The sequence below is a fragment of the Crocuta crocuta genome, unplaced genomic scaffold (genome assembly GCF_008692635.1).
Source record: "Crocuta crocuta isolate KB4526 unplaced genomic scaffold, BGI_CrCroc_1.0 scaffold619, whole genome shotgun sequence".
Classification (NCBI taxonomy): Eukaryota; Metazoa; Chordata; class Mammalia; order Carnivora; family Hyaenidae; genus Crocuta; species Crocuta crocuta.
In genome coordinates, this window is record NW_027533395.1 from 1,803,248 (window position 1) to 1,820,036 (window position 16,789).

The following is a 16,789-nucleotide window of genomic DNA, read 5'->3' on the forward strand; positions in this document are numbered from 1 at the left end:
CTGATGGGGGGGGGGGAAGGCTGGTACCCCACACTGTGGACCAGGAATATCAGCCAATCATAACCATCATACAGCCATGGGTCCCCCAAAGTCTCTCTTATGGAGTCCCCTTACTCAGTGAAAGACAACCCAGGCCTCCTAGAAGGAAAGGCAGGAAGATGGGGGTGGGGGAGTATTATATAGGGACCACGAGGGGTTGAAAGGCATAGGGTGAAGGGGAGGAGAAAGGCCTGAACTGAAGCCCCTACTCCTGATATATATATGCCGACTGGGAAAGGGACATTCTTTTTCTCCATACAGGTATACATACTCACACACACACACACACACACACACACACACACACACACCAGGAGACAAATAATCCCAGCACACAGTTAAACACATTCACAGGCAACACTCTCCAGCGAACACAGACCAAGGCACACACATTGCTCAAAGACACACCCTCATACACTCTCACAGTCATAACAAATATGCGTGTAATGTAAAGGCACATGCTTATTTTACACACACACTGTCATCAAACAAGAACACACAAAGAGATACCCAAATATACACACAGGCCCTCATTCTCCAATGCACACAGATATAGGCGTATCAGACACTCACAGAAACCTACTGGTCACAGTTACACACAAATACAGATGCATGCTCACACACATACTTAAGCAGGTACAGACACCCTCTCCCCCAACCCCCACCAGTCATCTGTCTCTGGGTGGGAAGGCTGCACCAGACCCCTCTCCCTCCTCCCTCTTAAGGGAATGACAGATCTTGTCCAGCCCTTAAAGGGGTAAAGGGGCCTCTGGTGGCAATGCAGGGTAGGGGCAGAGGTCAGGAGCAGCAACCCTGCCAGGCAGGTTTCTGAAGCTCGGTGGGGGCCCAGGGCATTCCCAGGGCAGCTCCACCTGGAGGTGCCTCAGTACTCACCGCTGCTCGCCTGGAGCTGGGGCCGAGGAAAGGCAGGGAAGAGGCTGGGCCCAGCTCAGCTGTGAAGGTAGCGCGGCTCCCGCTTGCTCCCGCTTGCTNGGAGGCTGGCCCCCCTTCTCGACGTTAGGTCCCCACTGGGCTCTCCCGCCAACCTGAGACCCGCCCCTGACGAGGGGGAGGATATATAGAACGCCCGGTTCAGTTCGCAAGACCTTCACGTGCCCCACCCCGATCTTGTCCCCGTCCCTTTCCTCCACCGCCCCCTGAGCCACACACCGGACCCAGCTGCACACGCGTGTCCCGCTCCAGACCCCACGCGTGTCCCTAGGAGGTTGCCACATGACCTGTTACATGCCACACGCGCTCCCGCCCCCACGAGCACGCGGCCGCGCCAAGCACACCGTATGGGTGTAGACCGGACCCGCCCCCTTAATCCAGGAGACCATCAATTTATGGAAAAGGGATCTAGGAAACACTGCCTCAAACCCTAAGGGGTTCGGAGTCTCGGACCCAGGAGACCCAACCCTTGACCACTCGCTTAGGAATCAGCCGGAGGGATATTAGACTTTAGAAAGAACTTCCTTGCTGCCTGAGTTAGGTATCATGCCCATATAGGGGTAAAAGGTTAGATGGGAGGACGCCTGGAGCGGAGGAAGTGGGGAACAGGCAACCCTTGTGCCCTTGGCCAAGGTAGAAAGGGCCCAGCTATTTTAAGAAAGCTCCACCAGAGTTCCTATGGCAACTGCTCTCCTTGGGAACGCCAGGGCAGGCAGGTGGTGACCTCGAAAGGAAGAAGGGGTCTGTTCAGGCGGTCAGGGGGCGCGAGGACGTGAGAGGCGGGGGCGCGCGGGGCTCACCGCGGGGAGGGGCGGCGCGGGCTCCGCGTGGTGCTGAAGGGGACAGCGCCAGATTTGTCGCACTGCGCAGGCGCAGAGGCGCGAACAAAGCTGGGAGGAGGCGCGCCGCGCGAGGTGGTGCGCGCCTACAAGGCTCTATCTTAGCACAGGTCTGTCCTCCCATCTACCCCCTCCCCAAGCAGGCTGAGGAAAAGGAAACAAGTCCCTCACCCAAGCTAACTCTCTTTGGTCCTTCCCCGCTGCTGGCTTCTCCCTTCTTGCAGCGTTTGGGGGGTGGAGTGGGGGAGTGTGTAAGGGATTCTGGGAAAACTAGGATGCCTGAATTCTCTATCGCGACTCGCTTGACCCTGGACAAGGCGCGTCCTTTCCAGGCCTCGGTTCCATCTTTAAAATGGAGTAACAGCACAGACCTGCTCACCTTGCAGAAGTGCCCGACCCTGATGAAATAATGGATGGGAAGCAGTTTTCGTTATGCAGAGGCAGGTGAAGCGGTTGCAAGAAGGGAGAGCGCAGCCCTGCTGGGGGGCAGCTCTCGGCGACAGCAGTAGCTCTCAACGTCCTTCATACCCTCCCCACCAATAGATGATGGGGAAAGCACTTCTCCGGAGGTTTCCCGGAGCGGACCCTGGAACCAGGAACTGTGGACGCGGTGAGAGGGCGGCCCAGAGTCTGAGCCTAGAGTTTTGGGGTATCACTGCCCCAGGGCGGGCCCAGCCCCAAACCCCACAACTTAATCCCCAGGTCAACCCCGAAGCGGTACTCCTGGTGAGCCGAGCTGTGCACTCATTGTTCTCGGGACTCTAGACCTGGGGAAAAGAAAGGGACCCAGCTGGGAAGATAGTCCTTTTTAGCGCCCCCTACGTCTCTCCCCTCAAGACGCAAACCTTTTCCAAATCGTCTGGGAGTTGAAGGGGCTGGACAGCTCTGTACTTCACAACTAACCAGAAATGTGAGGTTTGGGCAATTTTGCTTGATGAAGGAAGAAAAATTCTAGCTTCGCCTATTCAACTCACTCAACAAATTACCGGGCACCTACTACGCATGAGACAGTAAAAGCCTGGATAGTTTCCCCCCATTTTTCAAAGTCGCTAAGCGTGACCAGAGGGCAGAGAGTAGGCCCAGAACCTTGGAGTCTTGGCTCCGCCCCTTCTGCGTTTGGCTTTGCATGCTCCTCCCATCACCACTTCATTCAGCGGCGGCCACTGGCCCAAGACGAAAAAAGAGCCAGTCTCCGCAGCACTATCTCGTTCTTCAGCTTCAGGTCTCAAGCCCTGTAGTCGAGAAGGCGAGGTCTGATGTTCCCCCACCGGTCTGCTCCGCTCTCAGTTTCGAGATCCATCCGGAACGCTTTCAGATAGGTCCTCAGTGAGACCGCACTCGATTGAATCGGTCTGTCTCTACAGCCCAAGGAGGCGGGTTCGCTGAGGCCGCTCCAAGGCCAAAGCGAGAGGACCTTACTGCGCACGCGCAATAGGCAGCCGATGGAGCCACCGATGGAGCCGTCCGGAGGGGAGCAAGAGCCCGGAGCCGTCAGGTACCGAGCACCGGAGGGGCCAAGAGAGGGAAGAAGGACCTGGGGAAAGGGAACTGAACTGGGTCGCGTTTGGGGGTCGCTCTTAGGAACCGGGGCGCAGAAGCATAACAGAGGCGGACTCGTAGATATAGCGGCCCGGGGACGCCACCGCCAACGCCCCTTTACCCGCAGGCTCCTGGACCTGCCTTGGGAAGACGTGCTGCTCCCACACGTCCTGAGCCGGGTGCCGCTGCGCCAGCTGCTCCGGCTGCAGCGCGTCAGCCGGGCCTTCCGGGCGCTAGTGCAGCTGCACCTGGCGGGCCTGCGCCGCTTCGACGCCGCTCAGGTGAGCCAGGGGCCAGAGCCCCGCCCCCGCCCGGGTCCCGCCCCCTCCCCGCCTCCAGCCCAGCCCCCAGCCCAGTGGTCTATTCTTCCTAACCTTCTGGGCATCCAGGAATGCCCGGGAAGCGTTAGACCTTTCGGGAAGTACTCTCAAAGGACGAGTACCGGGTATCAACTCAGAGGGCACGTGGGGTCTCTCCTGGGAGGTCAGGGGGCAAACTCCGAAGGCGGGTTGCTGCCGGGAAATAACTTCTGGGGCGGTGAGGCAGCGCCGGCCCCGCCCCCGGAACCAGCTGAAAGTCTAGGTGCCTCCCTGCCCGCAGGTGGGTCCGCAGATCCCGCGGGCCGCACTGGCCTGGCTGCTGCGGGACGCTGAGGGACTGCAGGAACTGGCACTGGCACCGTGTCACGAATGGCTGTCGGATGAGGATCTGGTGCCGGTGCTGACGCGGAATCCGCAGCTGCGGAGCGTGGCGCTAGCCGGCTGCGGGCAACTGAGCCGCCGCGCGCTGGGGGCGCTGGCGGAGGGCTGCCCCCGCCTGCAGCGCCTTTCCCTTGCGCATTGTGACTGGGTAGACGGTCTGGCGCTGCGCGGCCTCGCCGACCGCTGTCCGGCCCTTGAGGAGCTGGACCTCACCGCCTGCCGTCAGCTCAAGGATGAGGCCATCGTATACCTGGCGCAGAGGCGCGGCGCAGGCCTTCGTAGCCTCTCGCTGGCAGTCAACGCCAATGTGGGGGACGCCGCTGTCCAGGAGTTGGCTCGGAACTGCCCGGAACTTGAGCACCTAGATCTAACTGGCTGCCTCCGCGTCGGAAGCGACGGCGTCAGGTGCCTGGGCCTGGGGTTGGGTGGGATGGGAAGAGGGCAATCACTTACTGAGCCTCTGGGTTAGGGTCGGGCTGCAGCTGTCAAAAGACAGAACTGTGATTTCTGGATTTTTCTGCTACCACGACACCCCCATTCAGACCAGGAAAGACCTCTAGGATTGCCTATGCCAGAGAACCCATAGTTTAAAAAACTTTTTTTTAAAAAAAAGTATGTATGCATACTTTTTAAAACCAGTATGTATGCATGAGCAGATGTCACATACAGTAAGCTCTCTGGCTTCTCTTCAACAAGGGGAAACGCCTTGAAATCCTGGGCGGAGCTGAGAAGCAGGTTCTCCCTTTCAGAGATAGGAAGAAGTCCCGGGTTCACTGGAGACATTGGTGTATGACTTCATTGAGGCCCCCTCCCTCGTTTATGGAGGGAAAATGTATGCTCTAAGTTTGAGGGAGGCAGGGGCTTTGCTGGCTCCCCCACCGTGGGCGTGGCAGCTTCTGGCCCCTAGCCTCACCCGGCTCCTCCCCCAGGACATTGGCGGAGTACTGCCCGGCGCTGCGCTCGCTGCGGGTGCGGCACTGCCACCATGTGGCCGAGCCCAGCCTGAGCCGCTTGCGGAAGCGCGGCGTGGACATCGACGTGGAGCCGCCGCTGCATCAGGCCCTGGTGCTCCTGCAGGACATGGCTGGCTTTGCACCCTTTGTCAACCTGCAGGTCTGACCTGCCTGCCGATGGGTCACAGCTGGACTGTGTGGCGGGGGCCTGACTATGAACTGTAGGGAAACGGGACTGCGGGGGGCCTATGGTTAGAGGCGGATGCCCTACCCCACCCTGGAGCTTCAAATAAAGAGCTTTTTACCCCCTCCTGCCTGGCGCTGCTGCCCTTTTGGGAGAAAAGGGATGCAAAGTTGGGAGATAAGGTCAGACAGACACAGTACCCCAGCACCCCAGCTCTGAGGCAGAAATGACCAGAATGCACTCACATCTTCCTGGGGCCACCTTTACTGTGCCCGTGGGCAGCTCCAAGAGGAGGTCAACACTGTGAGGCAAGGAAGTAGAGAGGAGGGTAGAGAAGGGGGACAGGAGTTCCGGCTGGCCCTGTATGGGGGTGTAGGGCTCCTGCATCCCTCTGGGATCTGATAGAAGGCTCTGGCAGAGTCTGGCGAATGCCTCAGTGGAAGCGGTACTTTCTGGCTGGCTTGAGGTTGATGTATGTGGCCTTCATCTCCTCGGCCTCCGGGTTCCGCACATCTTTGAATCGCTCCCCTTTGGTGCTTACTACCTGGTTGTCAATGTATCGGATAAGCTTCTTGGGGGCCTGTGAGGCAATTGGGTAGTGAGGAGCAGAAGCCAGGAGACAGTCCCACCCACTCCATGCCCCTAGCAGCCATAACCCTCTCACCTCCCTGGGAGCCATGGGCCGGTGAATCTTCTGATCCTCTGCACTATCCACCATCATGTACCTGCCAAAAACTGGCTGGGTGAAGCTCCTGCCACCCTCGGATGACCCTCTAAGGGCCTAGCCCAGCCCAGCCCAGACTCACTTCTGTAGGATGAAGGACTTCAGTTCATCCTTTTGGGGGCCTCTGAGGCGCCTGGGCAGGTCCTGCAGAGAAGGGAAGCCTAGTCTAAACCTTAGGGCACCAGCAGACCAGGCAGGGACAGGCTAGGGGTGGGGGCTTAACACTGAGGTGGAATGTAGCTGAGGTTACTTGGGTTGGGGAGGGGGGCGTCTAGCAGAGGATACCTGGTTGGGGCCATCCCAGGCTGGAGGCCCCTCCTCCTTCCCCTCTACCAGCATCTGCACAGCTTCTTCCAAGTCTCCCCGAGCTTTGGCCAGCACCCACTGGGCCTGCTCCACCGAACAGGTAGGGAACACCTCCAGGAGTACGTCCACCCCTGGCAGCAGCTCCTCCTCGGCACTGGCTGCCTGTGGGCATAGATGTTGACCAGAGGCAGTACTTCTTTCTTTCCTAGCCCCTGACTCCCTCACCAGTCCCTTCTTCTACCAGTACCTCTTCCTGGGTGTCTCCAGCAGCAGTAGGAGAAGCCCTAGTGTCTTCTTTGAGCTTTTCAGGCCGCTGCAGGGGCTCTGGGGAGATGGGCATCTGACCTTGGACCTCAGAGCTCTGTGGCTGTAGGTTCTCTTAAAGAAGCAGAGAGAGCATCAGGTTTGCCAGGGCTTTGGGGACCGGGGGTTATGAGTTACCCGAGTGCCCAGTCCCCAAGCTCACCTTTGTTCCTGGCACCACTCAACTGCCCTGAGAGCTTCTGCATCATGTCCCCTATTGTACCCCTGAAAAGACAGGAGGGCGGTAAGACGACAACTCTGCCCACCCTCCACAGTCAGCCAGCCCTCCACCCCCTCTTCACCCCAGCCAGATCCCACCTTGGAATGTGGGCAAAGCCAGGCACATAGGCCTCCATCATCTCAGTGAAGGCCTCCATATCGAAGTTCTCCTCTGACGGCCCTGAGGGGCCCAAGTCCTCCAGGACCCCAAGCACATAGGAGAAGATGACCTCATCCAAGCCGCTGCAGGAAGGGGACAGGACAAGTCCTAGGTAGGACACTGGATATCTCCAGCACCCCCACCTAGCCTGAGACTTGAGCCCTCAGCTTCCCTGGGTCTATGAGCCAGACTTCAAGTCTTGAAGCCAGAAAGTATCCCTTCCTCCTTCAGAGCTTTGGTTTTCCATCTCTCCAACAAGGTGACAGGGACGGGTTAAGATGTAAGGCCATACCGGCAAATCATAATCAGCCCTCCCCCACCTTAGGAATAGAGCTGAGTGCTTCCCATCCCAGTCTTCCCATTGGCTGGAGCCCAGAGCACTGCCCGGCAGCTCCAACCCGGACCCTACCATGATCCTCCCAGGAAAGCTGCTGCTACCTGAGGTCAGCCTCTGGGAGGTGCGTCTGGACAAAGGCAAGGAGGGCTGCACTGACAATCCTCTCCAGCTCCATGTTCTCTCCTCTTCTGAAGGGACAGATGTAGGTTTGTCAGGCCCTCTTCTGCCCGCTCCCACCCACGAGGCCCAGGGGCGGCCAGCTCCTCCCTCCTGCCCTGCTGTGGAAACCACTTGTTGCTGTTGTCCATAGCTTCCAGCTCTCCAGCCCGCCCCCGCTCCCTCAAGCAGAACCACAGCCCCCTTTCTGCCCATCTCTCTACCTCCTTCAGCCTAAGACAGGACAGGGCACTGTCTCAGGAGAAGGCCTCCCAAGTGGTTTCCCTCACCCCCCGACCTCTCCCCATCTCACCACCCCATTCCCCAGCAGCAAGCCCAGACCCTCTGGCAAGAAGCCAAGGTCTTGGGGTCACATGCCTCCTGGCTGAGGAATCCCATCATTGAGAGGGCTACTTGGCCCTCAAGTCTAACCACAAGGGGCCCATTGTCCAGCCCCCCAAGGAGCAGGCCTCAGGACCAAGCACAGCCTTCCCCCACCCAGAATGGGCCACCCACCCTCTGCACAAAGGAGCTTTTCTGGCTATAGGGCTCTGATAGAAGGGGAGGTCTTTCAGGAATCCTCTCTTCCTGCACAGAAGGCTATCTACAAAGGCCTTTCCATTTTCCTTCTCAAAGCCTGTAAAACCCTACAGGGTCTGCCTTTGCCTGCCTCTCCGACCTCACGCTCGTTTCACTCCTGCCCCACCAGCCTCCTTTTTGGTCCTAGAACTTGCCCAGTTTCTTTCTACCTGTCTCCTTCATATATCCATCCCCTCACTTCCTCTGGGGCTCCAGTCAAATGTTGCCCTCCGAGACAGACCTTCTTTGACTAACCTACCAAAAATAGGTATTCCTCCTACTCCCTAGTCCCTTACCCTGCTTTATTCTCTGTATATCATCTACTACAGCTTTGTGTTATGTTTGCCCCTCATAGACTGTAATAAGCTCCAAGGTACAGGGGGACTTCGTCTTATTCACCAATGTAACCCTAGCACTAGCAGACGCTCATTAAATACATACTGACTGAGTTCATTTCCGCTTACATATTTTGACTCCCCAAAGTTCATACATGGGAGTCAGGAACACACAGATGGTAATGAATGGCTCCAGACCCACGGGTCCAACCATCAGCTCATCATCCCACTCTGAAGCCTCAGAGGTATCTCAAATTCCATCTACCTCACACTCAACAATATTTTCATGATTAGCGTACATCCCCTCTCCTACTTCATTGGCTGACCCAACCGTTCACTCACTCACCCAACCGTTCACACAGTTGCCAAACCTGAAACTTGGGAATTACTCTTGATTTCACCCTCTCTCATCTCCACTTGCTGCACTCAGCCGATCACCAATCCGGTTGAGTCTATTCTCTTTTTAGTCTCCTTTCTATCCACTCTCCCCAGTTCACCTGGCTTCTGCTACAACATCTCTACCAAAATTTCTCAGTCTAAGGTCATGAGTTACTTTTTCAGTTTTGGTCTATTCAGGTTGACTCCTACAAGCTTGCCAGTACTACTTGTTTTTGATCAACAGAAAGAAGGGAAGGAGAGAAAGGCAATTTCTTACGGTTTCACCTAACATTTGCTTTTTCAAGCAGTGTCAGTGTTAGTTTCTGAGGCATCACACTCTCCTGCTTCTCTTCTACCTCTTTGGCCCTTTCATTCCAGGCTCCTTCTCTGTTCCCCTCTTTTGCTGGCAGGAAAGCTCAGGCTCAAAGCCGCTCCTCGTCCCTCCTCACTCTGCACCCTCTCCCTCTGGAAGACCTTGTCTGGGCCACATCTTTATGAACCAACTCTATGTCACCAATCCTCAAATGCCAGTCCTTTAGTCCAGTTCCCTCTCCTGAGCTACACATTTGCATGTCTACCTCTCTGACACCTCTGTGTGTGACTTAATGTGTTCCAGACTGACATTCTCCCAAGTCCTTTGCTCCTCCAAGACTGTCATCAGTAAATGCAAGTCCATGTATCTACCCAGCTGCTTCTGCCACAAGTCTGGGAATTAGCCTTGGCACCATGCTATCCCTTGCCTCGCACATCCAGTCACCAAGGCCTGACCATCATCTCAACATATGTGCTTCTCTCCATCCTTCCTCCCATTCTGCTCCACCTTTTGCCTTCACTGCCAGAGCTTCCTAACCCTTCCCCAACTACTGTCTTTTCCTCAAGAACCTATTCTTTTTTTTTTTTCCAAGTTTATTTATTTATTTTGAGAGACAGAGTGAGAAAGTGTGCACATGAGCAAGTGGGGAAGAAGAAGAAAGAGGGAGAGAGAGGATCCCAAGCAGGCTCTGTGCTATTAGCACAGCACCCACCACAGGCCTCTATGTCACAAACTGTGAAATCATGACCTGAGCCAAAATGAAGAGTCAGATGCTTAAATGACTAAGTCACCCAAGAGCCCCCCTGCCAAGAACTTTTTTTTTTTTTAAGACAGAAAGTGTGTGAATGAAGGGCACAGAGACAGGGAGAGAGAGACAAGAAGAGAGAGAAATGGGGCTCACACAAAGCAGGGCTTGAACTCACAAACTATAAGATCATGACCTGAGCTGAAGTCACGTGCTTAACCTACTGAGCCACCCAGGTGCCCGCAAGAACCTATTCTTTACAAAGATCACAGTTGTGTACCTGTTAAAAAAAAAAAAGAATCATGTTTTTCTTGCTTAATATCTACCAGTGACTTCCCAGTTCCCTTTTTTAAAATTTACTTATTTATTTACTTTGGGGGGAGAGAGAAAGCACAAGTAAGGGAGAGGCAGAGAGAGGAAAGAGAGAAAGAGAGAGAGAGAGAGAGAGAGAATCCCAAGCAGGCTCCACACCATTAGTGCAGAGCCCGATGCAAGGCTTGAAGCTTACCCAATGGATCCTTAACCAACTGAGCCACCCCATCCCCCGCACCACACACACACACTTCCCTTCTGATTAGCCCAGATTCTTTTTGTGGCCTTTGGTGCAGGACCTTACCCCTGCCTACAGTCTCTGTAGACTCACCAGGCACTACATCCTCCCCGGGTCACTCCCATCCACCTTGGCTATCTTTCAGTTTGCCAACATTAAAGCTCTTTCATGGCAAGAGCCTTTCCACTGTTTCTTCCACCTGGGCAACTTCCGCCTCCACCTCTTCATTTGTCCAACAGCTTCTCACCTATTGGGTCTGTTTAAAATTTCCTGCCTCAAGGGATGCTGCCCTTGACCCTCTAGAACTGCTTTGGTCCCTCCATCTTATACCCTCACTGCAGACTACACTTTTCCTTATTTAGTAGGACTTTTCATAGGTATAATTAAACCATTATCAGGGCAATGTTTAATGTTTCTTCCAGTGATTTCATGAGGGCAGGGACTACACTCGCTTATTAATCAGTGTACACTGTGTATCCCATGAAATAGGACACTCAATAAACAGTTACTTCCCGCTGTACAGATGAAGGAACTAAAGCTCAGCGAGTTTAACAATTTGCCCAACATCACTTGGCTGGACTGTGGTACTTCAGGTTTAAATCCAGGTCACCTAGCTGAATGTATATTCCAGGGGATGAGGGGATATGAAGACTTCCAAGTGGGTTGAGACAGAGCTTCGATCTGTGATCACAGTTCCCGGGTCCCTTGAGTAGTAACATAGTGTTGCCACTCTGGATAGCAGAACTGAGAAGTTCTAGGCTTCCAGGAGGAATGTCTGACACTTGCTCCAGACCCTAGCCTGGGCCCTGGGGAGGAGCAGAACTGCTCACGCCAGGTGGACCAGATCTCATGATGCAGTTCCCCCATCTGTAGGATATCAGCCCCCTACAGAGTCCTACATCCACCCTGGGTTCCATCAAATCCTGGCTGCTGTCAGTTGCCTGGCCATCTCTGCTGGGACAAAGGCTGCCACCAGAAAGTCTAGTTTCTAGGGGAGAAGGGATTTGTGTGATCCCAGCGAGTTGTTATCGGGAAACCCCTCACTGTGTCCCCAAAGAAAGTCTTCCTCATCTAAGCTTTTGCTCTGGCTTATCTCCGAAGGCAACACCTCCCTTCTCCTCTTCCAGGTCTGCCCAAAATTTACCCAGCCTTCAAATCTTGCCCCTTCTTTCTTTCACCCTTCTCCATCCCCCTAGCTTTCCTCAGCATTGCTTTCCTACCCAGAAGTTTCTCCTAATAGTTCTCCTCCACTGTCCCCGAGTTGGGGAAGCTGCAGCCTACACAGCCAGGCTTCTCCCGGGGAAGAACATGATTTCCGTGAGACTTTTAAAATTCTGGATGTAGTCTGCAGAACTCCATTATTTCCTGGGGGCTTCAAATCAAGGCTCACTGGTTAATTAGCATCCATGAAATGCGATCATCATCTTGTCATGAGTCCTGTTTAAACACCTCTGATGATGCTAATAATAGCATTTCCTGAATGCTCACACTGTCAGGGATTGTTCTATGCACTGTACATGTATTAACTTACCTAATCTTCACAATAACCCTGAAATATAGATACTAATATACTATCCCATTTTACCCACAAGGAAATGGAGACGCTGAGAGGTTAAGTAACTTGCCCAAGGTCACACAGTAAGTTAATGGCACATTTACACCCAAGGAGTCTGGCTCCAGAACCCTCACCGATAACACTACGCTACACCACCTCTCATGAAGCAAATTATGTGGCCCCAGCGCATGTTCTGATCCTCCTGCCCTGCCTAGCTTGCCCTCTGGCCTACCTCAGAATCTTTGCTCACGCCATTCTCCCTACTCAGAATGCCTTTCCCTCTATCTCTCATTCTGCGGGGCTCATTTCCTCTCTGTAGCCAACCCTGACTGCCCCATCCTCACTGTCCCTGGCTGGCCTGAGAGTGCCCGCAGGACCAGGCCTAAGCCTGGACTCTCCAGATGCTCAGTACAGACCCTCTGGACCAATTTGAGACTGGAAGGAGCACCATGCTGTTCCCTTGGAGTGGGGCGATGCTCAAGGTGGAGGGAGCAGAAGGCCATGTGGAGGAGTCCTGGGAACCAGTATGGGCACTCAGAGGACCTGGCATGGAGGTCTTCACTGTCTTCCCCGCCACTATGAAGCCCCAGCTCTTGGGGCCCTAGTCCCATAATGCAGGTTCCAGAGGACATCATTGTCCTCTGACCCCCAAGTCAAGTCTTAGAGGCGCCAAGGACACTGAGGGCTACAAGGGATTCCGGCATCCAAAGTCAGACGGGAGCACAAACGGGGATGGTGGGGTGTACAGGAAGTGGAACCGCAACGACGGCCCACCCCTGAAGCAGGAGCTCCCTAAACAAGCTGGCGGGATACCCCCTAAGGGTCCGGAATAGTGGGCCCGAGGGCACCGGAATGCGGTTGCAGCCCTGGGGACACAAGACCAGGGAGGCCTGAGTAAGCTGGGATGTGCCTTGATACAGGCCATGGCGAGAATCAGAGATGGGGGCCGACGGGCCCCAGGGAGTACCGTGGGGGAACACACAAGGCGGGTACCCTAGGTCAGCGTTCTCCGCGACTCTCCTAGCCCTGGGTCAGGGGCCGGAGGGGAAATAACCTGCTCCGTCGGGCGCCGCCGGCGACTTGTCCCGCGCGGTACAGCTCTCATCCCCCAGCCCCACCAACGAGATCAAAGGCGGGGCCCAGAGCGGTTCCTTTCCAGAAGCGCAGCGGCAGCCATTTTTGAGAAGGGCAAGTGCCCATAACTGGGCGGGGCTTCTGCTCCCATTTTCATTTATCTCAGAGTTTTGGACAGGCTCCCGCGGCGGCCATTTTTGTTGCGGGTTGGGAGGAATTAGGCGTGGAGGTCCCGTCAATGGGTGGAGTCGCAGCGACTGACTGTATCATCCCCGCCTAGTTCCTTGTCAGCTGCCAAAGACCAAGAACATTTCGACCCCACCCAGTTGTCTTCCCGTCCACCTTCCTTGCCCCAAAATCTATCCCCTCAAACCCTATAGCTTTTCCCCTCCCCTTATCTCTACCGTTCTTCCGTAGGCCTGGCTCCCTGATTGGATCTGGTGGTCCCTTACACCCAGACCTGGTGGTCTTCCCAAAACCCAGTGTCTCCTCTCCCTTTAGGTCCAGTCTAGGTTCAAGTCCCGTCACCCAATCAATTCTTGGGTGATGACTTCCCCACCGTATCTGTCCCCTTTGCGTTCCCTTAACAGCGATGTATTTATTCCCCCAAATTAGGGTGGGTTGCAGGGTCTGGGTCTTGGGACCATGAAGCCTGGTTTGGATGGGGGCAGCAGAGAGCACGTCTCTGGGTGAGGATGGACCTGAGCTCAGATCTAGGAGAGCCTAAAGGCCATGCCTACTCCCAGGGCCTTCATGACCATGTTGACAGGACTTCTCATTCAGGACAGGACAACTGAACTCCAGGACCCAGCAAGGCCTCAGCTTCTTCTTTCTGTTCCTGCTGCCTCAGCTTCCTGGCGCTACTCTGTGGGGAAGCCCACAGCCATCCCTTCCCAGGAATCCCACAATGGGTCATGAAGGAAAGAGATCCCTTCATTAAGCTAGCTCATCCCCAATCAACAGGGATGAGCCCCTTCAGCTAGTACTCTCATAAGGTGCTGGGTACTCAGAGACTGTCACTGCCCTCAGGAGCTCATAGTCCAAGGTAGAAAGTCCCATCCACTCTTCTCCCCTGAGGGAGAAGGACTAAGGACTGATGCTTCCAGTTCTGTTCCTCGATGCAGGCTCCCACCTTCCCCCACCAGGATCCTTTGGCCTCAAAAAGCTAGACATTTGCTGCAGGGAAGACAGGGCAGGAAAGGGGAGGGAGGCGTCGCGTCTCCCATAAAAACACTGCCGGTGCCAGCCTGGCGCTGCTAGGGTTAATGAGGGGTGGGGTGACAGCCACTTTGAACTTGAACTAGGCTGCCCCCCCCCAAGGGGGTGAAGGTTAATTTCATCAGCTTCAGGCCTCTGCCAGCCCTTTAAAGGCTTGGCCATTCCTCTACCCCCCCAACCCCCCTGCCGCCCCGCCTGCCCGCATTGCACAATGCTGATGACTCTTCTCTCTCTACCACCCCCATTACGGGAACTTTCAAGTTTCCTTAGTAGAGCTGTCCCTAGTTCTGGCCCAAGATCCCTGCTGCCATCCCAGTGCCTTTCGTCCCCCTCTCCTCTGGCCTGTTTCATGGATGGCAGTTGGATGTAGCTAGATATCAGAAAGAACTTCCTGAGCTTTGGAAGAAGGATGATGGGAAGGACCTCTTAGGGGGAGCCCCTTGATTCCTAGCTCAGATCCTGAAGGGTTCCAAGTCTGTGCTGCAGGGGTTTGGTTCTGGGGTCAGAGGACAGAGGATGGGCCGAGGAGAGGGACCATCACAGACACAAGGACACACACGAACTGTAAAATAAGGGCTCTGGGGAACACTTGTCCTGCTTGGCATTCCATAGCTGGCTGGACCTTAAGCCCCTCATTTTTTGTCCCCTCAGGTCTCAGTCTCTCCATCCCCAAGATGGGAACAGACTTCCACCTGCCCTTTGGGTGCTGCTGAAAGCCACATAAGGTGCAAGAAGGTGACGTGATGACTCCTCTCTTCCCATTCCCTCAAGTGAGTTTTGCAGCTGATGTTTGGAGGCCTAGGTTCCCTCAGCTGAAGGGAAAAGCTTAGAAGCCTATGCCGAAGCTTCCCCTAGAACATCAATTCCCCATTATCTAACCTCAGAATGAGGAATTGGGCTTGAATTAGGCATAAAGGGCAGATATTCTAGATATTAAGAGCAGAGATAAAGCCCAGCTGGCTGTTCTCAAGTGGGGAGGGACTCAGTCAGAGATTCAAGTGAGGAAGGGTACACTTCGAAAGGATGGGGGGAAAGGGGGTCCCTGCTCTTGCTTGAGGTCAGAAAGGGCTCTCTGGGCAAGGTGCCCAGCCCTCCCACACCTTCCTCCTTTCTCAGAAGAGCCAGGATGGGGCGGGGGTGGGAGTTGGCTAGTAGGGCAGGGAGGGGGCCCTATTTAAGGAGCATTCTCTAAGAGCATCACTGCAGATGCAGCCCCAGGAGCAGGAGAGGAAGCTTCATTGGTAAGTGTGGGCCCTGGCTCACAACACGAGCAGGGTGGAGGTAGGGTGGCTCCTGAGCTTGCAGGCTAGCCTTTCCCTCCCTAGGGATAGGCCACACCTCTGCCTGGTGAGTGGGACTAGCACCTAGCCCTCTTTTTAACTCTCCAGAAATGAAAGTGTGTTTCACGGAAAGGTTTCTCTTCCACTCCCCTATCTATCCCTGGTACATCAGATCTTCATTCGTGGTGGGGGAATTTTTAGGGAGCTGGAACTTCTGGGCTCTTAAGGATCCATATCTTAGGGGTACCCTCTGGCTCAGGGAGCCCCTCAGTTTCCAGAGAGATGCTCTTTTCAGTGTACATATTCTGACTCTTCCTGTAGCCCCAACTCCGCCTGGAGTACATCTCCACATCTGGTCCCAGCAGGAGCACATCTGGCAAGAAATGACTCCATAATACTCACAGAATCCCTGCCATGGCCCTGACCTCCCTCCCTCCCCTCATATCATGTCTGAATCTTTTTGGAATTCAGCAAACCCTTGCTCCTTTCCCTGCCTATGGGCTCTATTTTCAGCTCTAAGCTCAGACCCTCCCTGGGATGGGACCCAGGTCCCTCATCTGACCCACCCTGGGGATGGGGGGAGTACACAGAAGAGAGTACAGGAGGGGAGAATCAAGGCTGAGAGGACTTTGGCCACCTGGCTCTGAGAACTGAATTCCATAGGCTGTAAGCTCGAGCAAATGGCCTAGGGACTCAGTTCTGGTGCTCGGCTGTGCTATTACATCACTATAGAGGTCATGGAAGCTGCTGGCTCAAGCTCACTGAGTCCCAGCCAGGTGCTCCGCCAGGCACTGGCCAGATCTTTTAATAACTTCAACTTGCCCTACCTTTCTGCTCAAAGACCTCAGTGGCTCCCTCAAACTCCTTACTTTGTCATTAAAGTCTTTCACAGTATGGCCTCCACTTAGCTTTCAAGCCCAAAATCCATTGCTCCCTGGTCATAACCTGCCCTCTGCTGGAACTCCGTTGCTCCCTGTTACTCATGCTGAACCCTCCTCAGTTCATCCTGAGACACTTCCTTTCCATCATCACCTGTTGGGATCCTATAAATCCTTCAGACATAAGGTCTCTGTCAGAGAGACCTTCAAAGTCTCTCTCAGATGCCTCTTCCAAGAGGCCTCCCTCAACTTTCCAACAGTGCAGATGATCTTCTGCAAATCTTCCACACAACTCTCTAGTGGGGCTCAATTTGTGAGCCCTACAGAGTCTAGTCCAGTGTTCTGCACGTAGTAGGTGTTCAGAAAATGATCCTGCATTTTTGCTGAGTGTGTCTAAGGTATGAAGAGGCAGTTTGGCCTAGAAGTTATGGTACAGTCAGATTTCCCAGGTGCATTCTCCATGTGTAACCTTG

The 16,789-nt window shown here is 54.7% G+C and overlaps 3 protein-coding genes across 7 annotated transcripts in view; 1 reads left to right on the plus strand and 2 right to left on the minus strand.

The window, feature by feature from the left end:
- The window catches only part of PSD (pleckstrin and Sec7 domain containing), a 16,835-nt gene extending 14,257 nt beyond the window's left edge, over nt 1-2,578 (minus strand). The window contains exon 1 of the mRNA XM_077748421.1: nt 2,209-2,578. The gene's annotated coding sequence lies outside the window, so the exon portion shown is untranslated. The remainder of the gene's footprint in view (nt 1-2,208) is intronic.
- Nucleotides 2,579-2,918: 340 nt separating this feature from the next.
- FBXL15 (F-box and leucine rich repeat protein 15) lies at nt 2,919-5,331 on the plus strand. The gene is made up of 4 exons (XM_077748420.1): nt 2,919-3,324; nt 3,496-3,649; nt 3,969-4,474; nt 4,999-5,331. The coding sequence occupies exons 1-4, from the start codon at nt 3,272-3,274 to the stop codon at nt 5,186-5,188; spliced, it is 903 nt and encodes a 300-aa protein (XP_077604546.1). The 5' UTR covers nt 2,919-3,271; the 3' UTR covers nt 5,189-5,331.
- Nucleotides 5,332-5,454: 123 nt separating this feature from the next.
- Nucleotides 5,455-13,032, minus strand: CUEDC2 (CUE domain containing 2). 5 transcript variants are annotated; one of them, XM_077748362.1, is made up of 9 exons: nt 12,921-13,032; nt 7,357-7,440; nt 6,858-7,001; nt 6,703-6,764; nt 6,484-6,614; nt 6,216-6,398; nt 6,013-6,074; nt 5,871-5,931; nt 5,455-5,786 (listed from the first exon to the last, which is right to left on the minus strand). In XM_077748362.1, the coding sequence occupies exons 2-9, from the start codon at nt 7,428-7,430 to the stop codon at nt 5,640-5,642; spliced, it is 864 nt and encodes a 287-aa protein (XP_077604488.1). In that variant the 5' UTR covers nt 7,431-7,440; nt 12,921-13,032; the 3' UTR covers nt 5,455-5,639. The 5 variants fall into 5 exon arrangements, with proteins under 5 accessions (XP_077604488.1, XP_077604485.1, XP_077604486.1 ...); XM_077748359.1 differs by having other exon boundaries at nt 7,357-7,443; XM_077748360.1 differs by having other exon boundaries at nt 7,357-7,443; nt 12,860-13,032.
- Nucleotides 13,033-16,789: the final 3,757 nt, after the last annotated feature.

Coding starts and splice junctions, on each gene's coding strand:
- FBXL15 (XM_077748420.1), top strand. CDS start 3,272: ATGGAGCCACCGATGGAGCCGTCCGGAGGGGAGCAAGAGCCCGGAGCC. Junction 3,325..3,495: donor CAAGAGCCCGGAGCCGTCAG/GTACCGAGCACC, acceptor CTTTACCCGCAG/GCTCCTGGACCTGCCTTGGG. Junction 3,650..3,968: donor GCCGCTTCGACGCCGCTCAG/GTGAGCCAGGGG, acceptor CCCTGCCCGCAG/GTGGGTCCGCAGATCCCGCG.
- CUEDC2 (XM_077748362.1), bottom strand. CDS start 7,430: ATGGAGCTGGAGAGGATTGTCAGTGCAGCCCTCCTTGCCTTTGTCCAG. Junction 6,399..6,483: donor CTGGAGACACCCAGGAAGAG/GTACTGGTAGAA, acceptor CTATGCCCACAG/GCAGCCAGTGCCGAGGAGGA. Junction 5,787..5,870: donor GGCCCATGGCTCCCAGGGAG/GTGAGAGGGTTA, acceptor ATTGCCTCACAG/GCCCCCAAGAAGCTTATCCG.